The sequence below is a fragment of the Solanum pennellii genome, chromosome 12 (genome assembly GCF_001406875.1).
Source record: "Solanum pennellii chromosome 12, SPENNV200".
Classification (NCBI taxonomy): Eukaryota; Viridiplantae; Streptophyta; class Magnoliopsida; order Solanales; family Solanaceae; genus Solanum; species Solanum pennellii.
Window position 1 is genome coordinate 11,844,981 of NC_028648.1, and position 27,940 is coordinate 11,872,920.

Below are 27,940 nucleotides of genomic sequence, written 5' to 3' on the forward strand. Positions count from 1 at the left end.
TCAATCTATAACTTTTCATTTAATTGTTCTATTGGAATTTTAGATGATATTAGTAAAAAATAATGATGATTATTTTGCAGCTAAATATAAAATAAAAAATAATTTAAAAATAACATTTTAGAATTGCGACGGAATAACTACGGAATATTTGAATCTAATATTTATAGACAAATTCAATAAATACAGTAGTGATGGATATTTTATGTATTAACTTCGAAAATGTTTTGTCGCTAAATATAGCGACATTTTGGTTTGTCGCTAATTCGTAGCAAAAGTACCGACAAATTTCAGTATTTCATCGCTAAAGGCTTACCTACGCGCATTGTAGCGACTGATGATAATCTATCGCTAATCTGTCGCTAAATGGCTTTAGCGACGGATTTGTATTGTTTAGCGACAAATTTCGTCTGTCGCTAAATCCAAATTTTTTTGTAGTGAGTATAAATGTGTCTCTGAAATTTCAGGCATATGTTGAGGAGGTACTGTGCGTTTTTTCTATTACTTTTATTTGGAGTGAGTTTTGTTTCATATTCTTCAAAGTAAGTTTGTCAAAAATAGTCATAACTCACAAAAAAAATATTTAGAAGAGCTGAATGAGAAAGAAAAAAAGAAAATCATTAAAAGAACAAAAAAGTTGTCCAAGTGAGATAATATATAGACCAAAGAAAATCATTAAAAGAACAAAAAAATTTGTCCAACTGAGATAATATATAGACCAAACGAAAAATAATTAATATAATTTTAAGGAACAAAAAAATTGCGAGAAAAATATATATTAAAGGGAATAAACTATGAGATATCCAATCATGATAACAAATCATTCTAACCAGAAAAGTTTCTACGTTTTGAAATAGCATACCACAAAAAATTAACGAACAGTTCAATCAACTTTCAATCCTTCATGTACTCATAATATTCGCTGATAAAATTTTATGATCATAGATAGCAACAACATAAAAACAAAAAACATATGTGCATGTAAAGTTATTAACATCCAGAGAATTTTTTAAAGAACACCAAAGCGCATCCTTATATGTGAAGAAATGACGTTGCTGATGAAATTATACATTTGTAAGTTTTTTTAATTGTTCCTTCAACAATTTCAGTAGAGAAAAAACTTGCTTGAATACCCAATTAACGTTTGTTATTTAATATGTACTAACAAATAATTATAAGAATAACTTTTCATAAACATAAACAACAAAGTTTAAAGCATGTACTTAAAAATAATAATTTATAATATAAGCATATATTAATGATCGTAAAAAACAAACCAGGATCCTCAAAATTAGAATGAAACAGAATGGAAAAATTCGAGCCCATTGAATGCACAATGTCCCCTTAAGGAAATTATTCCCTTCTAGTACCCAATGTCTAAAGGAATAGATCCTCTCAAGATAAAACAATTCTATTCACCGGTGTATTGATACAAAAATAATGGTGTCGGTGATTCATTCAATAGGAACAAATACATAAATATTTAATTGTCCAGAAAGAAGCAGAAGAAGAATGTTGTTTTAAATGAGAGGAAAATCCTATATTTATAGATAACAAAGGGTAGTACGAATAAATGATTATTGTGTCTTACCAAAAAGGTTACAACTCTTTGGAAAAGTTACAACCCTTCAAAAAGGTTACAACCTTTCATAAAAGTTACATTAGTTCATAAAAGTGACAACTCATCATAAAAGTCACAACTTTTCGAAAAGATTTTACTCTTTCGAAAAGTTATAACCCGTCGGAAAGATTACAACATTTCACAAAAGGCACAACTTTTCATAAAAGTTACAACTCTTTATAAAAGTAACATTTTTTTCATAATTCACAACTTTTCATGAAAGGAGAAAACTAATTTTGGAAATAAATTAAATTAAAAGAGAATTTTGGTATGTGGTGGGGCCACGTAGGCGTGTTTAGCTAGGTTTCTTATATATATATATATATATATATATGCACACCTTATACCTAACACCAAAAGACTCTTGATGATATTTTCGTTATTTCAGCTTACCAAAGTGATTATCCTTTCCCATTCGCCTATGTCGTATACCTGTCTTTTGGTCTAAAGTTGAACAAACATGTAGGGATAGTCTGATAGGGTGTATAAGAATAATATTAAATAAAATGTATCAAAATAATGTTTGTATTAATTATGTTTGCATTAAGGGAAAAGACATAATTAAATTTCCCCCTGAAGTTGCAGCGAAAAGTCAGTTACACGTTTCAACTATTAGAACGACTTATTACACACATCTATACTACTCAAAAGTGTGTTTATTTATCTAGTATGTCACCCACTCTCAGACACGTTTCAATCGATATATTAGAGCATGTCAACACATTAATAAACCCAATTTTTTTTATTTAATTAAAAATGCCCCAATGGTTGTTTCTCTTATAACACACCCACTCGACCCGTATTATCATCAAAGCTAACTCAAGAACTCTAAATTTTCACCCAAAAATCTGAAGCCCCAAATTCAATTTCAAACTTGATTTTTTTTTAAAAAAAATAAAAAATTATGTAACTCTTTTCATTATCATTCATTCATCTTTTTTCCATTTTGATTTGTTTCTCGCTTTTTCATTTTGATTTCTTTCTCTCATTTTCGTTTTTTTTTTTTAATTCTTTTTAATTGAGTTATTTGATTAATCAAGTCACTATAATTATTATAGAGCTTCTTAATGGCTTCTTGACTAGGCTCTGTATGCGAGATGAAGATCATGAATTAGAAAAGGTGCAATGCAAACATGAACCTGTTTTGTATTTACTGACCTCTTGGACCCCAAGAAATTCTAGCAAAAGATATTGAGGTTGTCGTTACTATGGGGTAAGTTAAATATTTCTTTTAAGGATTGATCTTCAAGAGGAATAGATTGATTCGTTTTGTTATTTTTAGTATGCTAGATAATGCCATTTTTGGCATTGGAATGATTATTATATTGATTCAAGATCCAAATTTGTGATTCCTAAGTTATTGGGAAGAATTGTTGTTGAATAAAAAGTTGAATCTTTTGAAATAGTTGAAACTTTTTAGAAAAGGTTGAAAACAAGCCTACTAGGTCGATCAACTATGTGAAAAGTAAAATAGGTACAAACAAGAAAGAGTTGAGGATGGACAATTTTGATGATGATTTTTGAAGAAGATAAAAATAATTGAAACGAAATAAAAAAAAATAAATTGGCTTTGTCCGAAAAAAGAGAGAAGCAACTTTGATTACTCTCGTGTGTTTGTATTTTAGATTTAAGTTTTTGTATTTAAAAAAAAAAATATTGTTTCTGTTAGGAGATTCAAGAAACTTGCCATGATATTTTTTCCTTGCTTTCCATATGTTTCTCCTTCATGTGATAGTTTATTACTTATGCCTCTTGGTTTTGAGCTGTAGGTTCGGCTTACCTACTAATAGGACGTTAGTAGGTGTCATTATAATCTACCTACTAATAGGACGTTAGTAGGTGTCATTATAATCTAAAACTTCGGATCATGACAATTGTTCTTGAAAGTGATTCGCTCGTGGTAACTAAAATAATAAATAAAAGGAAGAACTACCTTAGCATGGAATCATTAAACAATGTGATGATGGATGTTAGGAACCTTACTGAGCTTTCTTTTTAGTTTAATATCTGAATATTGGAAGTGTACATTTTATCATAATTAACAATAATTTATCAAACTTTTGTTATAGTGGAAATGTTTTTCCACTTGAAGTATGCCAAAAGACACAATTTTTAAACAAAAGATAGTGAGTAGTATACATACCATCATATATTAGCCGAGCGGGTTTCGCTCAATATTGAGCGAGTTTACATATGTTCTGTTTTTTGATAATGCACAAGTACTCTTTTAATTTATGCTTGAAATCTTAGAAATATACTTATACTATACTAAGGTTCTATTACCCCTGAATTTACTTTATTAATAATTTTCAACCCATTTTTGGCCTACGTGACACTATCTTGAGGGTCCAACGCTGATTGACTTTTTATTTTAAGATAGTGGCACGTAGGCCGAAAGGGATAGAAAATTACTTATAAGATAAGTTCAGGAAGGTAAAAGGACCTTAATATAGTATAATTGTGTCTCTTGAAATTTCGGGCATAAATTGAGAGATACTTGTGCATTTTTCCTTTTTTTTTACCCTTTAAGGGTTTAACTCTTCTTTTTTTTGGGCCAAATTCATTTTCCAAGCAGAATTCAAGTTTTAAACTAAAGATAAGCAATAAAGCAAATAGGCGTAATAAATAAATATGATCTTTAACTTAGTTTCAAATTACATTTATGACCTTCAACTTTGGGTGTGCACAAGTAGACACGTAAACTTGTATAAAATTGAAAAAATAGACACATTTGTCCTACATGGTATCCTACATGTATTATGCCACGTAGAATTTATATGTTTATTTGTTCTACTTTATACAAATTTAAGTGTTTATTTGCGCATATTCAAAATTAGAGGACATAAACATAAAACAAAACTAAGTTAAAGGACACATTTATGTACTATATCATTATATTCATATGATTACATATATTTGTAGTTTATAACCACGTGAAGCACATAAGAAATTGGTGTTACGAAATGAAACGAAACGGAGAGAATATTCTAAAATTATCCATTTGATTTTTATTTTGAATGGTTTAGGGTATTTTGTAGGCTTTGGAGTAGATAGAAATCGAATGGATAAGGCTGTTGGGGTCCACCAAAAAAGAAGTTATCAAGAAGCAACCAATAACATTTCAAAGCCAAATACTTACTATTATCCCTAAAACCACATAAGAACATTTCTTGTTTTTTCGTGGTATATGTTCTTGACTTATAGAAATGTCCAATTCATTTAGACCAAGCAAATGCACACACATACCAAAATCATGGCTCAGTCAGTATCCCCTACAGCAGCAACTACACTAACCTCACTATCAACCAAGAAGAATTCCCGTTTGAGCTCTTTTAAAGTCTTGGCTTTTCATCAAGGCGAATTGGCCGCAAAGATTAATGTCACTCGCAGGTTATCTATCTATATGTTTAATTTATTTAAATATAACATTTGTTTTGATTGTTATTTAAATTTTATTATATCGTATCGTTTAAATCTATAGTTAGGTAAGTAACGATGTCAGTCTTGTTTTTGTGTGGCCACTGATTTGTTCATTGATGTCATTATCTTAATATTTTCTTCTCTTATTATTATTAAATTATCATTTATTTTACTATTTACCCAACATTTTCATAAGAACTCTTCTCCCCAAGGCCTATACATTTTTTATCGCGTAGGCTTATGATTCAAATTGTTGATGTGACACGTTATATAAATGGAGAATGATACTCAATACTATATATTATAAACCATAGGTAATTACAATCATCAAAAAGAAAGTTGGAAGGTATAAATATGAAATGAGACAAAGAAAGTTGGAAGGTATAAATATGAAATGAGACAAGTTAAACGAACATATTTATGTATTATGCTGATATTCTTGAAAATATATGGCATTTATGGATGCAGGACTTTGTCATTGAGCTTGGCTGGAGTTGCGGTGGCGCTGAATGCAGGTAACAACAATGCAAATGCCGCAGCAAGAAGGCCTCCACCACCTCCGCCAACGGAGAAAAAAGATCCAAATGTGAGTGGTGTGTTGGCTAAAGTATTAGCTAGCAAGAGGAGAAAGGAGGCTATGAAAGAGTCTATAGCCAAGCTAAGAGAGAAAGGGAAGCCTGTCAAAGAAGTACCATCTGAATAGTTTGTATGTTTGTTCACCATGTATATTAAGACAATTTATTGCGCTTGCTCCTCTTTAATTTACATAGTTGAGTTAATAAGGTTTGCAAAATTACAAGTCAATTGTATCAATGATAATGAGATCAATGGTGAAAAACCAATCATAAAAGCTACTCCATCCGTCTCATTTTATATGTCATTCATTTTTATAAATAGTTAGATCATAATACTTGTCATTTTATAAAATTTATGCATGAATTACTATATTTTGTCTATTATACCCTTGATAAAATAGTAAATTAATCTTGAAAATATATTCATCATTTATTATAAAGTTGACTTAAGAAAATTTTAAATAAGGGTAGAAGGGTAAAGTTACATCATTTTTAATAGAAGTGCAAAGTAAAAATGTGACATATAAAATAGAACACAAAGAGTAATCATTTATTTATATTTTTTGAACTTCCATGGGTGTATGTAGGGGTGTCAAAAATAAACTCAAACATAGGTAACTCGTCCAACCTGCCAGAATTTTAAGGTTGGGCTCAAAATATTTTGAATTCGTTTCAATCTCAACCCATTCAAGCTTAACCCATTAGAAGAGAATTCTGAATTGAGCCAAATTCAATCTCTAATTTCAACCCGTTTTAAAACCTTTTATTAAGATATGTTCCTATATTGAAGATATGAATTATTAACTATTTAACATCTTTTAAGATTTATCTCCTCATTTCTTACTTTTTTAACAAAAAAATTTTGAGCGGAAATTCACATTGTGATTATAAAAGTTAAATATTAATATGTTAAGTTACTGAGAGTAATCGGGTCAAATTGGGCAGGTCAAGATCCAACCCGTGTTTTAGCCCATTTGAGCCCAACACATTTGAATCCAAAGTAAACTTGGGCGGGTCAAGACTCAACCCAATTTTTATTTAACCCGTTTTAATATTTTCAATTTTAATCCAACCCAATCCGTCCATTTGACACCCTTAGGTGTATGTGTTTGATTTAGGAAAGAGTCTCTAGGTTTAAAAGGAAGGATATGAACAAGTCACATACAACTTTGTTTGTCTGAAAAATCATGTAGGTACAAATGAAGTTAGATTATAAAAATAGAGTAAAAAGACAGTGATCTAGGTTTGATCGAGCTTTCTTTCTTTTTCAAAAGCTTTTGGTGAAATAAATAAACAGATTCCTAAACTTGTTGAGTTTTTTCCCTCAGGTACCTCAACTATGTAATTTTCCTATTGAATAATTGAACCAACCATAATTTGATCCTTTAAAACATTGTTGGTTGATTTTGATCGATTTTTCTATTGTAAATGCCTTCAATTGTGTTCGATTGTAATGATTTTGATTGAAGGAATAAAGACAAATCATGTTAGTCTCATTTATTTTCTTATGTGTTCAAATGACTCAAGTAAAATACAATTATTCTCGAACATTTTCACTATCAATTGGACTAATGAGTTCTGGAACAACATATGTATCCTTTATAAATACCCCTCACAAATCTGGTTCCACACCAGGCAACAGTGTTTGTTTAAACGGAAGAATTATGGGTGATTCAATAGGAAAATGACATAGTTGAGGCACCTGAAGGAAAAACTCAACAAGTTTAGGGATCTGTTAATGTATTTGGACAAAGCTTTTTGATTCAGATTGACATCTCTTCGCATTAAATGTTTACAATCACCATGTCAAGTCATATTGTCATCATCACTCTTTCGTACTAATTTCCTTCTTCTTTGAGGCCCCTATTTATCGCATAACTCTCTTCATTTAGTAGGCGTTTTGTCATGTGATATTATCACGATATAAAATTGTGAGATAGAATCAACAGTTGGATATGCAATTTTAGGTTGATTTCATATTCTTCAAAAATCCTGATATGAGAATTTTATATCATGATTTTTCTCATATCATGATTTAAGATATTTTTAATACAAAAATTGATCCACAAGTTAATATTATGTTAAAACAACCCATATTTATATCTACACCATTTATTTCATATGTGAAAAAATTATAATCACATCATTACTTTTTTCACCGACATAAAATTTATTCTCATCAACATAGAGTCATTTTGATTCACACCAACCAATTGTTGATAAATTTGTTCTCTTTTTTATTTTTTGTTCTCTTCATTTACTCCAACACCTAATTTATTACTTTAACAATTTTGAATTTTTTACAACTTATAGTTATATCTATTTGAACAACGTAAATAGCAGATCAAATTGATATGAGCATATCAACTAGTGTTAGTGAGTCTGATAGCCACATTTCAGATGTTATTTTCTGTGTTGCAGTAATTGAACATATCGAACAAGTCAGACGAGAACAAAAGTTGTTATGTCGAACACAATAACATATCTAGGCCTGATATGGTATGAAAATTGTCATATCTTGTGAAATGTTGCATAATTATTTGCGAGAATATCAAAGGAGTGATGAAATTTTTTATGGTCTATGAATATAAAAATATTTGCGGATGATATTGACTAACAAATAACTCAAAGAAACAATGTTGGTTCATATTTTTTGTCACATGATCGAGAAATACAAGTTCACCATGAGAAAATTGTCATTATTATGTGAGAGGATTATGTTAAGACTAGTTCGCTATAATGTATGTTCAATTTTTTTTAATTAAATTAAAATTCGATAAAACATAATCAAACAATTATTTAAGTGGGAAATAAATAGCTTTGTAATAATTTATTATGCGATTTTATAATTTTTTGTTTGTTTGGTTAGATTAAATAAATAATTGAGGCTATTCTAATAGTTTTACAGCTTATGAGATTCATATATTTATGAAAAAAATATACAACACAAACATTTCATAAAATTTTGATTTTATCTCATAATTCCATATTATAGTACCATATCATGATTTCATATCACGATACTATATCGCATGACCAAACGAGCCCTTAGAGCAATAACTTTAAAGAACTTGGCAAGAAACAATAAAATTTAAAAATTATTTTCAAAACTAAAAACTTAAAGCCAGTTAAGAAAGTAACATCAAGGATCAAATAATCTCAACCATCGGAGGCTCCGACCATTTTAATCATTTTATTTTAAAAAAATTGAGTAGTTGACATAAAAGTGGGTGGTGGTAGAGTGATAAACTTATAGGACCTGATCACATTTAATAGAAGTTATGAGGATATGTCTGTAATTTCAGAAAATACAATTCCTCACAAGTCAAAATTTCCTAGTTTCGAGAAACTCGTAATAATAAATGCTAGTAAGAGTATAGTACTCAAAACCAGAAAGTGCACAAGGTTTTGCAGGGGAAAATGGATGGAGGAAAACTGATTTTGGTGTTGAGTTATCTACAATATGTGTATCCTCTATTTATCATTTACCTCTTTTTTCTTCCAGTGCACAGAACTCCATCTCCACACTTTGATGTATCAACTTCTTCAGTCAAGTATTTGCCTGGCTTCGGTTTTCTTCCTTTTCAACTAGATACTGGGTAATGTTTTTTTTTTTTTTTTTGTACAGAATGTTGTTTATTTCTAATTTGTTTGTGTTGTTACTGTATATATGATAGATATATAGGAGTTGGTGAAGGTGAAGAAGTGCAGCTGTTTTATTATTTTGTGAAGTCAGAGTCGGATCCTGAAACCGACCCGCTTATACTATGGATAACCGGTGGACCTGGTTGCTCTTCACTTGAAGGATTGACTATGGAATTTGGTAACATACTTTATCATAATATGTATTAGTAATAGTTGTAGTATTCACTTTTTAATTTTATTTACTCTGGAATTTTTTTTTAGCCCTTTTCTTCAGTGTGGTCCGAGAGGTTTGATTTTTTAATCCGTTATGAGGTTTGGAGGATATGAATTAAGATTAAAAAGTAGTAGGTAAGAGTGTGTCCGTGCTAGTAGCTAGGAGTGCATTGTGTTGGTGCTTCTTATTAGTAGTCTTAGTGCTATGCTTGTAGTTTCTTCTTCTTCGATTTGTTGATATCTGTTGTTTTCGGTAGTTCGTTGGTAGTAGTATTTGGTTGTAGTACGGTTCTGCTACTATTTGTTGTTACGTTTACTACCTATTGTCTCTTGTACTTTTTAGTTTATTTTTGTCTTGAGCCGAAAGTCTATTAAAAACAGCCTCTTTACCTCATGTGTGAGGTAAAGATAAGGTCTGCATACATTCTATCCTCCGCAGTCCCAATTCTGTGGAAATACACTGGTTATGTTGTTGTTGTCTCTTTCTAGAACTAAAAGATGTGTTTATTTTAATGCATGAGACATATTATGTTAATAATTGAAAAACTAGAGCTGCGAGGACTAATCAATCCAATTTGGTAAACCATCCAGGTCCTCTGCACTTTGATGATATGGAGTATAATGGTAGTTTACCTACTCTATCATTGAATACCCATTCATGGACCAAGGTGAACACTTACCTTACTCTTTAAGAAAGTACATATAAATTTTTGAATGATTCTATATTGTTGAAATGACAACAAATGAAATGGTTTAGGTGGCAAGCATAATCTTCCTAGATTTGCCAGTGAAGACAGGATTCTCTTATGCAACAACTAAAAAGGCAAATCAAACAGATAATTTACAAACTGGTGAACATGCTTACCAATTTCTTCAGAAGGTAATTTCTTTCATTTCCTTTTTGTTTCTTTCTGCTCTTGAATTTGGAGTTTTAGTCGTTCTACTACTTCTCTATCAGTGAGATGAATGACAATTTGGTTTCTAAAAAATTCCATTATAGTTGAAATTAAATAGCTTTTGCTTTTAATCATGCACGATTTGATTTTATAACAATTTCCATCTTTTTGTTCTACGTTAGTGTTTTTCTACATTTTGCATTAATTTGCTAATATTTGTATTGAAATGCTGTAGTGGTTGGCTAATCATTCAGAGTTCCTTCAAAATCCAATATATATTGGGGGTGACTCGTACTCTGGGACAACTGTTCCAATTGTTGTTCAAACTATATCAAATGGTAAGTTTCTGATGGTTGAACACTTGACTTCACAATCAAGAATTTAATTTAACTTTATTCTTTTCTTTATTGATCTAGTTTCATTTCTAGATTTGATTTTGTATAATAATTATATGCTACAACATTTCTCCTCAAATTTTGAAGTTCAAAACTAAATAAAGTCTTACAGTTATGAACTAAATTTGTCTAAATGCTACTCTAGGATTTGTATGTTAGTTTGGACCTATATAAAAAGGGATCTATGTATTTGGATCAATTGTTTTATTTCCTGAGTTTATATATCTGATACTAAGAAGTAAGATGTGGATAGTATTTAGTTCATGTGTGATCTATTGTAGTTTCATTCATGTGCTAGTCAATTGTTTGTGAAACAAAGTAGAAGTTTTGATCAATGCATGGATAATCATATTTCTCCTGTTTTAGTTCCTGTCGTAATAGTAAATTTCATCAGATAAAAATTCCATCAAAATTTATTTTCTCAATTTGTCGTTATCATCAAAAGTAACAGATAAATTACGAACCCTTGGGCTAACAAAATGCATAGTTATCTTTTATTTATTGCTTGACCGAGATATTTATCGTATCAGTAAATTTTGCTACTTCAAATGTTTTAAGGTAAATAATAGGAATGACAAAAATCATAGAGTTGTCACAAAATATTATTGTTGCTGCATTACATTTGCAGTTGTGGTGTTATACTTTAAATTCACAGCGTTCATGAATTTTAGCTTTTACAGCATTTAACTTATAAAAGTTATAGTAGTGACAGTAAGCGGTGGAATCAATATGTGATCTCTTAGTTTTCTTTTATTTAACATCGATGTAGGTTCTTCATCCCAAAAATTTTGCACAATGGATTGCTATAAAAAAATTATACTCCTTTCAAATGTTTGTCTATGTATATGCATGTATTATAAAGAGCTCAATGTTCCCTCCTCTACACAAAATTCTACTTTTGACATTCATTAAAAGTTTTTATCATGCAGGGAATGATGCGAAGACCAAGCCAATGATTAATCTCAAGGTTTGTGATTTTGAAGTCTTTCGCTACTGCATTAGACATATGTTGTGTGTGTACACATGTACATTGACGAGGGGGTGCCACTAAGTGACTTAGATAGGCATATTTTCCTACCACATGAATGTGGCTGATTAAAAACCTTTTTTTTGCCAAATTTTCTCACTCAACTTGTGCAATCAAACAAGCTTGAACACTAGAGTTATAGTCAGGAAATAGACAGGGAGCAAATCATGGGCCAAAAGAAGAACAAAATGAAAATTGAATCTTATGAACAAGAAAAACAAAATTTATGTGGTTTGCCAATATGCCTGTTAAGAATGTTGTAAATGAGACTATTATTTAGGATTAGTCTGAATTAATTAGATTGATTCTTTCCTTGTGTAAGTTAAAATACTTATTTCCTATTTTTGCACTTCGATATTCACTATCTAAACCAGTAGCTTGAGGGTAGAAGTCCAACATTAACAAAAGGGATCTTACGACATGTTTGGAGGAAGAACCAGCCACGGAGGAATGGTTTGTTTGCAGCATATCAAAGATACCGTTTAGATGAGTTGAATTAGTCAAGTGGACGATCAACAAAGATGCTTTAGTTTGGAGCAACTCACTCTTCAATCGTTCATTCTCAGCAATTGACTCAACTTCTTTAGCCTTAAAAGATAGATGCATCGCAGCAACTGTAGCAGTATGTGACACTCTGAGAGCTTCTATTTCCTTTTCCTTGTCAGCTAGCTGAGACCTCAACCTTGCAAAGGACCATTTGCACCTCTTTAAAGAGCAAGAACAACAACCTGATTAAGATCACCAAGAACATCCGAGATGGTTTGCTCTTGCCATGCTTTATCTGGAACATCCTAACCCTCAAATAATTCATCCAACCAAAACCCATAACCTAGACCATGCAACTTATGATCTTAATACAGATATGATGCATATGACACAACATAAGCTGAGGTAAATTAATGGGATGTCTAGAAAGTAATAGTTCCATGATTGTAACATCTAAGTCTTTGTAAAAAAATGATTGTAAGATCTAAGTAAGAAGCTTCTGTTTTTTTCTCCTTTCTAGGCAGAATGATCTTGTGAACCACATCAAAAAGAAGCTAGTGCAAAGGTTGCATAACACTCTTATAAACACGACAATGTACCTTGAGAGTAGGATCATTAGAAAACTTTCGAAAATGTCAAGAGCACTTGGTAGACCATCCAGTGGTGGTCATTCTCTATTCACATAGTGACACCAAGCTAAGTTAGGAATGCCCAAAATCTGAGAAATAACATCAGGCTTGAGAACCATAGTCTTTCCATTCACAAAACTAAAGATTGAGTTAGTTGTGCCTGATGCATGTGTAGAATTGTCTTGTTTCTGCCCTACCCATTTTCTTTCTGTTTTTCCCTGAAGAAACAGGTTTGTCCAACCCTGCACTTGCAGGATAAGCAATAATTCTTTCATTTCATCACCACCAAACCCAGAGATTACACGACCCCTTATGACCCTTCTTTAGCAAAGTTTATGACCCTACTTGTATGTACATCCAGACATTCTTCAATAAGGTCAGTATTTCCCCCTAAATCTGTTGTTCCCCTGTTTGTTTCAGTCTTTTGATTTCCAACTTCATCATAATTTTCATCTACTAAACCCCTATATTCAGAAGCCCTTCTTTTTACCTTAGGTCTAGCCTGTCTCTTATTTGATGAGTCAACCCTCTTATGCTTACCCTTACGAGTTTTCTTTGAGTGAGACAACTCATCAATTATAATGGGATCTATAGGAGGCGAAAAGTTACCTTTTACGGAGCGAGGAGTTTTAGCGACTAAGAGTTCAAGGCCTCTGTGAGGAATCTTCTGAGTGGAGCGAGTAACACGTACATACACCGCAACAGAAGGATGCACTTTTTCTGGTGATTCATCCATGGGAGTAACAACTGGTTTACCTGGCACTTTCTTAAGTCGTGACCTTGAACTTTTGGGAATTAGTGTGACAATGGGAGTGTCATCGTCGTTCTGAGTACAAGATATGTCAACTTACCCCTGTCCCCTAGCACCTATTTCAAGATTTGTGTCATCCCTACTACGCGAACCCACTTTGTCACCAAAGATTTCTGCTACAGTAGAGACTAGAGATCCCCCCTAAGTGATAGTGATCTCATCAATTGGATATGCACAATGGGAGACCCCTGTGTCATCGACATATAACATTTGGGGCTTGTAAAGAATTTCTGGGGAATACTCAAAGAGAACCTTGGCAAGTTGGTTGTTGTTGATTGGTGATGATGGTGGAGGAGGAGAGTCGATGATATTTTTTGTGAAGATGGTTTTCAAGAAGGGTTTGGGACTGGATATTCTGGAATTTCTCTTTCTGGCCTATTTCCTATATCTATCGTGATGATATTGTCCATTCATGAAGAATCTCTCTAGCTCTAGGACTTCAAGGTTTGGTCCAAAAGAAAATTTCAAAAACCTCATGTTTGCTCGAAGAGAAATTACTTGTGACTGACAAAACTGTTGAAGCATGCGCACGGGAGCATATGGCTCCATATGGCGGGAGACCTTTCAACCCAATAAGTTTGATATAGTAAAACCTTCTGCATCTTATATAGGTAGGGAAATGTGAAAGTAATGAATATTTCTACTGAATTCGGTCATTAGTGCGGTAGACCAGGTAACTCTCACTAGTCATTAGTACCAATCAGAGACAAATCGTCTCATCCTGTCGTGAAAAATCTTAATCTAATTTGTGTTACGAAAGCATATGTCATCCATGTTTTTACGTTGGTAAAAATGTTCCATTGCCCACAGTTGTAAAAGAAGATTGCACCCTTCAAAGAAGTTTGCGTTTCCTCTTTTACATTTTCCAAGAGCTCAAAATATTTATACTGAAATCATGGGAACCAAAGTGAGTTGTACGCCATCTACTCCTTCGGAAAGTACTCCAGCCACAAAATATATTCAAGTGCTAATATATCCATGTTCTCGTAGAAATACCAAAATCCCTAGTAAAGCTACAACAAATACAATACGACACCTAGTTTACCAATGAACATAAGTGCAATAGAATTCTCCTGAACAATTTATAACTATTCGGGCATCCATACCTTTCATATAAGTAATCTAAAGAAACCTAATTTATGTTCGAAGCATCAAAGTTTTTTGTCGTTATTCAGTCCTAGCGAAGGATTTTCTTTCCTTATTGACTATGTGGAATAATTTGACATCTTCTTTGATATTTCAAACTGGTGAAATATCGGATATCCTCCAATGTAGGTGTTAGTTCAAAGTCTTGAAATGCGAACACAACACAATCTGGATCCCAAAATTGAATTAATGTTCCAATCACATGTTTGTCTGGGGTAATCTTGAATAACATAGGGAGGAACCCCAACCTTCTTGCGATCGCTAGTTTTTTACTTGGATTAAAATTTTCCCACCATGTCCTCAATTTGTGCGGGAAACCTTCGATCATATGAATTTTGGGCGCTTGGGGTACTGAATCAATCCCGTAATACAAATCAAAATAAAATGAACACATAATTTTCCAAACTCACTATGTCAACATTAGGCTTGGATGTCTATCGTTATCACGTTGCACAATTATGTGCTCATTTTGTTTTGATTTGTATTGTAGGATAGAATTAGTGCCCTCAAGTGCCCAAAATTAGGATGGTTGAGGGTTTCCCCTTGAGGACATGGTGGAAAAATTTCAATCCAAGTGAAAAACTAGCGATTGCAAGAAGGTCGGGGTTCCTTCTTATGCTATTTAAGATCACCCCCGACAAACAATGTGATTAGATCATTTATTCAGTTTTGAGATCCAGACCGTGTTGTGTTCGCATTCAAAGAGTTTGAAGTAACACCTATATTGGAGGAAATCCGCTATTTCACCAGTTTGAAACATCAAGGAAGATGTCATATTATTCCACACAGTCAATTGGGGAAGAAATTCCTTCGCTACTTGGGATTGAATAGCAACAAGAAACTACGATGCTTCAAACATAATTGGGTTTCTTTGGATTACTTATATGAAAGCTCAAATAGTTATAAATTGTTCAGGAAAAAATTAACCTGCACTTATGTTGATTGGCAAGGTAGGCGTCCTATTGCCTTTGCTGTGGTTGTACTAGAGATTTTGGTATTTCCACGAGAATATGGATATATTAGCACGTGCATATGGTGCATATGTTCTGTGGCTCGAGTACTTTTCAAAGGTGTAGATGGCGAAGAACTCACTTTGGTTCCTATGATTTTAGGAGAAACATTTCGATCTCTTGAAAAATGTAAAAGAGGGGAAACACATTTCTTTGAAGGTTGCAATCTTCTTTTATAAATGTGGGCAATGGAACATTTTTACCAACGTAAAAACGTGGATGACATGCTTTAGTAACACAATCAAATTAACATTTTTTACGACAAGATGAGACAATTTGTGTCTCCAATTGGTACCAATGGCTGGTGTGAGTTCCTAGCCTTCCGCACTAGTGACCTAATTCATTGGAAATATGCATTAATCTCACGTTCCCCTGCCTATATAAGATGCGTAAAGTTTTATTATATCGAACTTATTGGGTTGAAAGGTGTTCAACCATATGCTCGGTGCACGTGCAATAACAGTTTTGCCAGGCATAACCCTCTTCGAGCAAACATGATTTCTGCAATTGTCTTTTGGATGAAACTTTGAAGTCCATAGAGCTAGAGAGATTCTTCATGAACGAGACAATATCATCATGATAGATATAGAAAATGGACTAGAAAGAGAATTTCCAGAATATCAAGTATGGCTTCGAGAAGATCGCAATAACATAAGTCCAGAAGGTGAGCAAGGTTTTGAGGATGTTGGGACGACGATTTGGTGAAGAAACTTTCATCTTGGAACCAAAATAGTTACTCTAGAAATGTGGGCTCGAATGGAAAATATAATGCAATATTTGAACAATGTGGGAGCAAGGCCTAGCAACGTTGGAGTTTCATCTTCACTTCCTCCACCAACGTGATTGAGTGCAAGATTTAGGCCAAGTTTTAGATTTTTCTTTATATTATGTCATCTTTTTATGTATTTTTCGTTTATTCCCTCTTCGTTGTAATCTTTTATTCGTATTGAATGAAAACTTGGTATTTTGTTTTCCAAACTGGAGTTGTCACAAATTAATGGCTCGAATTAATCTAATCATAATTCCGTTATGTTTGACATTTAGGCCCACCTCTGGCAAAAAAGAGGTCCCTGGCATATTAGGATACATTTTCTTTTGTTTTGTGATTTACTTGCTACATGATACATGTTTCTTCTTTATTTATTTGCCCAATTATTAGTGTTAGTGAAGCAACAATTACCTACTTTATAATGATATTTCTCTCTTTTTGAAGGTTTTCTTCCTTTTGATGTGTTTCCCCCCAAAGGTTGATTTGCATTGACTATGAATTGACGAATCACCCATACTTCACGAGATCAAAAGCACGTGCATCCACATACATAAATGATTCGGGTGCATCTGATCAAAATGGTTTGGGACTTGTCACTTTCCTGAGAGATGAACCTTAGGCTTAGAAAGGAAGAGATCCAATCCTTTATGATGAACACATTGCCTATTTGATGCAAAAAATGGCCAATATGCAAAGTGAGATTGATCGACTTTGAAACATCACCAATTTGTACATCACCTTGACCACACCGCTTTTCGAGCATGGAACAAACACAACTATTCTCCTTTATTTCCACATGTTGACTCTTACTCCTCAATACTTTTCACCAAACCTCTCCCTTCACAAGACCAATCCAACTACTTCCAAACAATCCACCAACCCTCAACAACCTAACTTTCCACAAAACTATTCGCAACAAGCCAACCCTTTACCCTTCACTACCTTAGATGGCATCCCAAACTTCACTTACCTAAACTCTAGCCATCCAAACTAACTCACTGAACCAAACTACTCCACTAACCCAAACCACCTCGCTTACCCAAAAATACCAAGCGGCCCAACATATACCAGCGGCAATGCTGCAATCTCTAACATGCAATATATGCCTCAAGTATATGTAGCGGAAGCTCAACCTTTAATAAACGAGGTCCTTGATGATTGCAGCCTTCTCAGCCACTAGTTTCTGCATTTTTCAGTGTATGCTTCTTATACAACAACATACTTAGTGAAATTCTATAAGTGGGGTCTCGCAAACCTTACCCACTACCTTGTGGAGGTAGAGAAACTATTCTCGAAAGACCCTTGACTCATGTAGCAAATTAAGGTACAAAGGAGACACTGAAGAAAATATAGCAAGTAACAAGAAAATAGTGCGATAAGTGAAATACAATAAACAACATACGAGGATAGATTATTGAATAAAATAATAAGCAATGATAAATGTACAAAACAATAAGTATAATATTACCACTAGTACAATGGCAAACACCAATCACCCTAAGCAAGACAATACTACACTACTTACTAACCTTCTACCCAAATACATGGCCTCCACATCCTCCCATACAAGGTCATGTCCTAACCTCTCCCTGATACAGTGTTGTGAAAAGCGCGCTTCAAAGCGAGGCGACCCTTGTGCGCTTTTTTATCTTGAGGCGAGGCGATCTGAAAAAAGCTCTTGCTTTAGATGAAGAAGCGAGAAGCGACCCTAAGGCAAAAGTGCAATAAAGCGCGCTTTTTATAAAAAAAAGCGACAATTAGGTTTTTTTTTTTTTAAAAAATAGGTTTTTTTTGAAAAAAATAATCTGAAATATAACCTTCTCTCTCCTCACGACTCTTCTTTCACGTCTCTTTCCCTTCTTTCTCTCCTCGCGACTTTTCGTTCACAATACTTCTTTCCCTTCTTTCTCTCCTGACGATCTCGACTGAGGCTGCCTCTCTCTTCAAGCTCGACCGCGACTGCAGGTAACTTTTTGTTCATCTCTTTTTTAGCTAATGTTTATTAGTTCATCTCTATGAGTTTCTTTTCTCCTGAAATATACAATCTTCGCCTGTGCTTCATCTCTTCATCTCTCTGAGTTTCGACTACTCTAGTTTTTTCTTCTTCTTCTCTTCTTTTCTTCATCTCTGCTGCCTGCTCTGTTTCTAATTACTGACTGCTGCCTCCTCTGTTTTTTTTTCAATTCTTTTGCTTTTTTTTTTATTGTGATCAGTCTAGCAGCCTTGTTGAAGAATAGGAGTTTGAATCTTTGTGATTTAATTATGTTTTTGATTTTTTGCTTTATATGTTATGACTTATGAGTATTTTTGCCTATGTAATTTCTTTCAATCTAAGACTATATTACCTCTATTTAGTTATTTAATATTTTTTTATTTTTATACTAAATGTCGCTTTTTTTAAAAAAAGCGCGCGCTTCGCTTCACGCTTCTCGCTTCTGTGAAGCAAGCCCTCGTCGCTTTTTTCCGCTTCTCGCTTCCCAAAACACTGCCCTGATACTTCTTCGACCTACCTCTGCTTCCTTATTTTGTTGTCACATTAGTAAGAGAAGGAACTTACTTTTTTAATAACGTCTTCATGTTATGCGGTTACGCAATTTGATTTGGATGTAGCACCGCGAAACTAAGTTGCTCGAACTCTTCACTTTGGGTGCAGCACTCGTGTCGACACGATGTGGGTGTGGAATCCATACCCGATCTGGTCAATTAGTTTTGGGTACTTTGACCGAATTCGATGGAGAAATATCAGACAGTTTTGATGAATTCTATATTCAAAACAAGAAGTAAGGTGAAACTGAAGAAAATGAAATACCTTGTATTTATGAATTTCTATTGCCACTTTCTTTCCTTTTATATCCATTCGGGGTTCTCTTGATCATTGTCGGCTTTATGCATTAAATAATAAGGCCTTCGCCTTAGGCCCCCAAATTTCGGGGGCCTCAAATTTTTGTTAAGAATAAATTATGTGTTTAAAATTTTTATAAAAAAATTAATTATTTATAATAAAAAGTATAATTTATTTAAAAATAAATTATTTTTTCCACTTTAATATCTTTTGTACTTTGTTAAAAATGAGAACTAACAGTGAAAAGTGTTACAAAGTACAATTTTTTTTCTTCAAATTTTAGTTTCAAGCATTACTCTAAGCATATTAAAATGAGGTTATACCAAGTCATCAACTTTTTGAGTCAAATTCTATGGTTCTAACTCTTATCTTTATTTAATATTTATCAACTTATTACTTGTATCATTATGTTAACAATACATATAATAATTGTTTCACTTAAAGATGTTTTCAATGTTGATTTTAATAAAATCTTACCTAAAACTAGTAACTGAAAAAATAATATTAAGTACTAATAATTTTCATCTTAATAGTAAATTTTTTAAAAATAAATACGTAAATGAAGTATATTTATATTTAGGCCGCGAATTGAAATTTCACTTTAGGCCTCCAATTACATTGAGCCGCCCCTGCTCTTGATCAATATTTCTCCTCAAGTTTTTCATATAATATCTCATAATTAGGTTTTATAACTCTATTTTAGATTGAAATTATTTTAAGATGAACCCCACACCCGTATCCATACATGAATTCATATTCCCGAATCTTAAAATTTAGATCATAGAGGATCCGACCTCTGGATTCATACCCGAGTCCGAGCAACTTAGCCCTGAAATTCACATGAGATAAGCAAACTACTCCCTTGCATGCATACAACATTACAACTAACTATTTCCAAGCCAAGCTTACGTGCATATGACAAGGCAATGAAGTAAGAAAATATCAAGGACGTTAGAATTGTATGTGCGGGACTCTCTGTCTATGTTAACCACAAATGGACATGTTATTTGTGAATTGCACTTAACCACAATGGGTACGCTATCTGTAAATTGCACTATATGCTATTTTTATAAAGCATATAACATGAGATGAGTTGTATTATTGATGCCAATTCATACTTGAAATAAATTGTAGGGTTACATACTTGGAAATCCTTTGACAATTAATCCAGATGAATTGAACTATAGGATCCCATTTGCGCATGGTATGGGACTTTTATCGGATGACCTGTACAAGGTAAACCTATACCTATTTTTGCTTTGAACTTCACACGACAATTTCTTCATCACTTTCTTTCTTGTTATTGCATTTCCATTCAACTTTTTGATTTTGTGTGTTCTTTGTAGGCGTTAGTGTCCAACTGTAAAGGAGAATATCAGAATATAGCTACGAACAATTCAGCTTGTTCTAATAACGTTCGGACATTCAATAAGGTTCACACTGTTTCATTTTTCATGCAGCCCACAATTTTCCTCATTTCAAATGAAAATTAATACAAGCCATGAACTTACAGTTATGCGAGGGAATAAATAAAGAACACATTCTAGAGCCTCTTTGTGACAGTGTTTCGCTAAAGAGATACAGATCAGTTGGCCGCAAAACATCTCTTTATGCGAAGCTCCACAAACTCGAGAATTCAATGGTGCTTCCCGGAGTTAAATGTCTTGTAAGTGTTCATTATCCGTAGTTTCATTTTGATATTAAACTACATTCTAAAATCTTTTTCTATAGTTTTAGATATATATATATATTTTTTGGTTTGGTTCCTTGTATATTCAATATTGCATACAAATGTAGTGGAGGTATACAAATCTTCCATATGAATATTTTATGCGTACAATAATAACTTGAATCAGATTTGTTTATGTAGGAGGATTGGCGCAAGCTTTCTGTTCATTGGGCCAATGATGATAGTGTTCAAGAGGCTCTTCATGTTCGAAAGGTTTATCAACTGTCTTGATAAAAGCATACACGTTAAACGAAGTGATTAGTAATTCAAAAGTTCAATTTTAGGGAACCATTGAAAATTGGACACGATGCAGGGGAGACTTATCTTTCACATACAATGTCTACAATGTTGTACCATATCACGCCAATCTTAGCGCCAAAGGTTATAGGTCACTTATATACAGGTATCACAACTACATTGTGTTATATTTGCAAAAAAACAAATCTCATGATCTTATCTATTGCTGGGCATTTCCATGTCATTATCATGTACTGAATCACATACATATGGAATTGCAGTGGTGATCATGATTTGACTATTCCTTTTATTTCAACTGAAGCATGGATTGAATCACTAAACTACTCAGTTATTGATAATTGGCGAAAATGGATTGTAAATGGCCAAGTTGCTGGGTAGGTAACCAAATGTTTTTCCTTTGTTTGTCACGTAAAGGTTTAAGTTGTTTCATCTTCTTTTCCAATGTTCTGTAGCTACACGAAGACTTACTCTAATAATTTGACATTTGCTACCGTGAAGGTATGTTACTTTACTTCACTTTCACTTCAATTCTTCTCATAAACTCTCTTTTAATCTTCCAATTACGAGTTCCTTCATGGTTGTCGGTGGATTAAGTGTGTGAAGTTGTACTGTATGCCTTCTTTATCAGGGATCGGGCCATGTCGCTCCTCTTTGGAAACCTTTAGAATGTCTAACCATGCTTACAAAATGGATATCTTACAAACAACTATAGGTCTTCTCAAGAATACTGATAACTGAAATAGATTATGCTGGTTAGTTGCTGGATCTTCTTCTTCCCTTTCTTGTCTTATTGAAATATTTGATGTTTTTGAGCTTTTTGACTCACCAACCTATGTATGTTTACCCAGTTTCTAGGAAGCTTGTTTCACCATTGGATCACAAGGAGGCAACTTCTTTGTTATAGACTCTTGGGCTCGTCTGGTAAAGTGTATTAGAAGAAATAATCCATGTGTTATATGAGGTATTATTTAGTATATGAAATTAGTATATGTAACGGCTAAAACATCACAACCAATATGACTAGGAAATCTTTTTGCAACAAATTTATAAATCACACTACACCTATGTATTTCACAATTATCATAATACAAAAATTTTTACAAAATCTTGATAATATTCCATCTAGCTATTTTTTTCTCAATTTTTTTTAGGAAACACTATCCATCACCTTCGTAAACAAAATATGCTATGCTACATGATTTGTATAACAGGCCTTTATTCATTCTTTGCAAACTCTTTTCTAAACTGATAAGTTTTTTGTCAACGAATCTAGATTGTGACTCTATCCTTTAGGCTTCAATTTCATAATTCAGCATTGTAATCACTGAGTCATTATATTTGCAAACTGAATTCAAAAGGAAAAAATGCATTAAATTTGAATTGAAAAATCAGTATATCTTGTTAACTTTGAAATATGAATTTAAACTATATGATTACATTTATATAAATACACACACATATGCTCTACATAATAAAAATATTTTCACCTTATTTCTTGATGACATAAAAATTTCATTTGCAATATTCTTTTGCCAGATTTTTAGCAATTGATTTCCACCTCAAATTTCTAGGAATAGAATTCGAAACACAAACAACTATATCTGCGTAACTCTTGAATAACAAAGGAATCCTCCTAATTTTTACTCTGCGACATATTTTGAATTTCGAGATTCAAACAAGACTTTTTGACCATTATTATTACACATCTTTCAAATGTTTTGAATCGTCACTTATCTCGACTTATAGCACCTTTTATTAGTTTACAAATATATAAATTTTAGCTTAAACATTTTGAAAATTTCATGTGAAAATCTCGATCTAGCTTAAACTATTTGACTCTCGGAAAAACGAAATATGTTAGATAAATTAGGATAGAGGGAGTAATATTTAGGAAAAATTATGCGGCTAAGCAAACTTATACTATTTAATTACTCATCATAGCTATAGTTTGCTATAATTACCACTCGTGATTAACATTATACATTAATTACGTGGGCTGACTTCGAGTTTGTATAATTAGTCATGTTTGTATATGTATAATTCACAAGGATATACAAATATGTATAATATACAATTTTTTAACCTATATACATGTACAATTCACTTCTCTTCCACTCTCTCGCTCGCCTCTCTCCTCCCTCTCTCAATCTCGCTCGCCTCTTTCCTCCCTCTCCCAATCTCGCTTGCCATTTATACAAATGTGTATGTATAATATACATTTATATACAATTATATACATATACAATTCACCTCTCTCCTATTCTCTGCTCTCTCTCGTCTCTCTCTCCCCTCTCTCGATCTCGCTCGCCTCTCTCCTTTCTCTCTCTCCTCCCTCTCCCAAAATTTTTCAATATATACAAATACATATATATAATATACAATTATCTAACCAATATACATATACAATTCACCTTTCTTCCACTCTTTTCCCTCTGTCTCTCGCCTCTCTCCTCTTTCTCCCAGTCTCGCTCGCCTCTCTCCTCCATATAACATGTAGCTACAAATTGTAATTATCAAATTATAGCTATTGAGAGTAAAATTATTTTTAAGTGGCTACATATGAAAGTTTCCCTAATATATATTAGGTAACTTAAATATTTTCAAGCAACTTATTATGGTAAACATCTAATCTCCAAGACCAAGGATATAAATTGAATTGTCCATTCTCAACAATATAAAAACTGTTCTTACTGATTTGTTGTTCATATTTTTTTATAAGAAAACAAACTCATTAATGATAAACAATATAGTCAAAGCCGTTATCAATATCATTTTCACTTAAATAATTTAAACTAGTAATTGGAAGGATTTCTCTAAGATAAAAAAATCAGCATGTTTTCATTTAATTCAACAATAAACACATTATTTGGAATGTGTTTCAACTCCTTATTCAAGTTGTTTTCTTATTTCGACTCATTTTATATGTTACCTTTTTATTTTGCACTCGCATTAAGAAATAATGTAACTTTATCCTTTCATATTTATTTATTGTTTTCTTAAGTCAACTTTATAATAAATGATGAGTACATTTTCAAGATTAATTAACTACTCTATCAAGGGTATAATAGACAAAATATGATAACTTATGTATAAATTTTATAAAATGACAATTATTATGGTCCAGCTATGTATAGAAAGGAATGACATATAAAATGAGATTAAATAAGAAATGTTTAATTAAAAAAGTCATAATTGGTGTATGATGTCACCTACTTGTAAATAAAAAACATTGATATGTTTCCAAAATTTACAATCATGCACATAAATAAAAACTAAATTTCAACTTCTTAATTCAACAAACAACTTAAAACTCAACTCATCAGACCTCAAAAATATCTGACATCCACTATTATATATATTTTTGTGTATTAAAAATGATATTGTAAATGTAAAATTAAAAATTAATCTTCTTTTTGCTTTCTAGAACAACCTTATTTTTCAGATTATTTTACTTAATTACATGAGGTTCTTGGTCAAAATCATCATGACTATAATAACAACCCTTTTAGAGCTAGATTAGGCCTCTACCAATCTCTGTTTTGATTTATTTCGAACATTCTCAATATGGCTTCTTGAAGCCTGATTCTTTTTTATGGGTCAAACACGTGAAAATTCTTTGTAATTTGGGTGGTCCAGAACCTTTGTTTGCTTGGTTATCAAATTGAAGTTTGTGACCATCTCATCTAAAAATTTAAGTTGTTAGAGAGAACATACATTTTTATTAGTTAATTATATCCTCAACAATAACGATGTAGAAATTTAGGAATTGTGGGGAATAGAATAGAGGATGAAGAAGACAATGACTTAAAAACTCTAAGAAAAGCATAGAAGAAAAGAACGAGACTAAAAAAGTATTTCAAAAACAATACTAATATGAATATCTTATAAAGTATCAAAACTGCTATAGATGAAAATAAGTAAAAATATATTTAAAAGTATTATAAAACTAAACTGAAATAAGACGAGGAATATAAAAGATGAAAGCAATAGAAATAGGGAGACAAAATATGAGAGCATTTCTTAATCTTCAAATGTATTCATCAAATCTTAAGTGTGTACAATATGAACCTTTATGCCTTTGTTTAATAGAGGTATACAAAATGTTAGTCATAAACATGACATTAACATGAAAATAATGGAGGAGGTTATGAAAATGGAAAGTTACAAGAATAATGGTTATAAAGTTGGAGGTTATGATTATCTTCATAATGGAAGAAAGTAATGGAGATAATGGGTGTAACTTCTTGGTGTAGTGTATTTTGTAACACCCTTCCCTTGGATGTCCATAGATAATGTGTCTTGTTAACTAGGAAAAAACCTCGTGGGAAAAAATTATAGTGAAGGAAAAAGAATACACAAATCTTTTAATACGCTTTGAATGTTGCCTCGTTAAAAACCTTACTAGGAAAACCCTATTGGGATAAACCATGGTTAAGAAAAAGAGTACAACACATATTTTTCTTCCCTTGATAAAACTTTACTTGATATCTCAAAGACGATGCATTTCAATCTTATATCACGACTTTCCAAATATTAATGTTGACAATTCATAGTGAATAAGTTTATAAGATTATCACTTGAACGAGTCTTTTGAACGTCTATCCACCATTTTGTTGAAGATCATTTGTGAAAAAGACTATTGGTTAAATATACTTTATCCGATCTCCTTTGATTGTATCCTCCTTCAGTATTATTCTCGTATATGGTGGCTGAAATATCCTTTGCCAAAGGAAAATCACATTTCTTTGATATGATAGATCATAATTCCAACCAAACACAGTCCCGATTTACTTCATAGATCATTATAATTTCTGCATGATTTGAAGAAGTGGTTATCAATGTTTGATTTTATGAACGTGATGATATTGTTGCGCTTTCATATGTAAACAAACAGTCTATTTGCGATCGAACTTTATGCGAATCAAATAAATATTCTGCAACTACATAATCAAATCATTTATGTTTCAGAGATTGATAATTTCAAATTTATTGAAGCTCATATTTTCTTCTCAAAGAAAATCACATATTTACTATGTGCTGAGTCACTTGTTTTGTTAGTTTCTTGTCATAACTTGAATGATAACATGACAATCCTTTCACATAACTTTTGTTATGTATATTAAATAATCTTCTAGCATTTGCATAACCAACAATCTGTAAGTTCACCAATTGCACTAATACATGACATTTTAAAATATTTTGATGAGAAAAACTCTTAATCCATGTTAAGCAGTCTCAAAATCATTGGGTACTCAATGAAATTGCTTTCAGGCCTGTTAAATTCTTCAAGGATTTTCATATAACCTACATGTCTAGTTAGACATAGTAATCATTCATTATGCATATTCAAATATTTCATCTATTACCAGACTGAAACAAGTCTCATTACATCCACTACTGAAGAATATATCTCCATTTAATAATGTCAGGATTTTAGCGAAAACCCTTTCTGTCCAGAGGCACAAATCACACTTTATATTTTACAATTATAGTTTCACACAATGATTCATTTGTACCACACTGACATTACATTTTGATCCATGAACTATAAAATCAAAAATCACTTTTCTAAGTTAATCAAAATATACTTGAATAGTGCCAATAATTTATCTGTCCACATTATATGACATATTTGAATTTAAGATCCCCGTAACCATTTATAGTATTGAGTGCTACTTCATATAAAATTTACCGTTGATGACCATTTTGATATCAATTCCAATACGACATAACTTATTGAGATCTCTTCATTTTTCATCATTTTCAGGTACCTAAATCTTTGCTAAGGTTTTATGAAATGTTATGTCATAGTGCTCTTTCAAAGCACTTACCTCATTAGCAATGACCATTTTGATAATCTGCTCCTCTCATTCCCTGTAATACCTGAAAAATTTATAGGTGAAACTTGAGTCTAAAGTATGAAGCGTACACGTTTATGTATAAATTAGAGATATAAAAAGGTCCAAAAGTTTGTCTTAGTATAAGTTTATGGGGGGGTTAAAAGAAGACACATCAATTCAAGGGCCTTGACCTTGGACTTTGCCTTAGTTTTATTTGGCAAGTCCTTGTGGGCAAGGGGTGTTTTCGTAAATATTATTTTTAAGTTAATTTAAGAAGAAAGTATATTTTATATTATTTATAAATAATTATTTTATATTATAATACACCCAAAAAAATCACTTTCACAAACTCTGTGACATCTCGCAAATTGAAATAGCTATGAAGAAGCTTAAAAGTTGAAATAATCAGTTATGGAAAGAATTAAAATCTAAAAATTTTCTTAAGTTAGGAAAAAATGAGTTTTTAGTCAACTTGAAATGACCATAACTCCTAGGCCAGGATGAGTTAAAGGTAGTTCTTCATGTGGTTGGAGATTCCTTGGAAAGATATTTTTAACGCCGCCGAGTTTGCGCGATTTCGATATCATATGAGGGAGTTATGCCTTTCAAAAGTTGGGTTGTTGGATTAAGG

General features: G+C 32.3%; 2 protein-coding genes across 6 annotated transcripts; both read left to right on the forward strand.

Annotated features, from left to right (window-relative positions):
* The first annotated feature begins 4,779 nt into the window (after positions 1 to 4,779).
* Positions 4,780 to 5,918, forward strand: LOC107007224. The gene is made up of 2 exons (XM_015205749.2): positions 4,780 to 5,008; positions 5,507 to 5,918. The coding sequence occupies exons 1-2, from the start codon at positions 4,851 to 4,853 to the stop codon at positions 5,739 to 5,741; spliced, it is 393 nt and encodes a 130-aa protein (XP_015061235.1). The 5' UTR covers positions 4,780 to 4,850; the 3' UTR covers positions 5,742 to 5,918.
* Positions 5,919 to 8,964: 3,046 nt separating this feature from the next.
* On the forward strand, positions 8,965 to 22,574 carry LOC107007223 (serine carboxypeptidase-like 7). Of its 5 annotated transcripts, none has more exons than XM_027913373.1 (15): positions 8,965 to 9,212; positions 9,291 to 9,436; positions 10,063 to 10,139; positions 10,229 to 10,351; positions 10,603 to 10,705; positions 11,692 to 11,729; positions 20,617 to 20,718; positions 20,829 to 20,915; positions 20,996 to 21,148; positions 21,339 to 21,424; positions 21,525 to 21,614; positions 21,730 to 21,843; positions 21,922 to 21,967; positions 22,098 to 22,221; positions 22,318 to 22,574. In XM_027913373.1, the coding sequence occupies exons 1-14, from the start codon at positions 9,034 to 9,036 to the stop codon at positions 22,179 to 22,181; spliced, it is 1,428 nt and encodes a 475-aa protein (XP_027769174.1). In that variant the 5' UTR covers positions 8,965 to 9,033; the 3' UTR covers positions 22,182 to 22,221; positions 22,318 to 22,574. The 5 variants fall into 5 exon arrangements, 2 of the variants coding, with proteins under 2 accessions (XP_027769174.1, XP_015061233.1); XM_015205747.2 differs by having other exon boundaries at positions 8,967 to 9,212; positions 21,353 to 21,424; positions 21,496 to 21,614; XR_003575467.1 differs by lacking the exon at positions 21,922 to 21,967 and having other exon boundaries at positions 8,966 to 9,212; positions 21,353 to 21,424; positions 21,496 to 21,614.
* Positions 22,575 to 27,940: the final 5,366 nt, after the last annotated feature.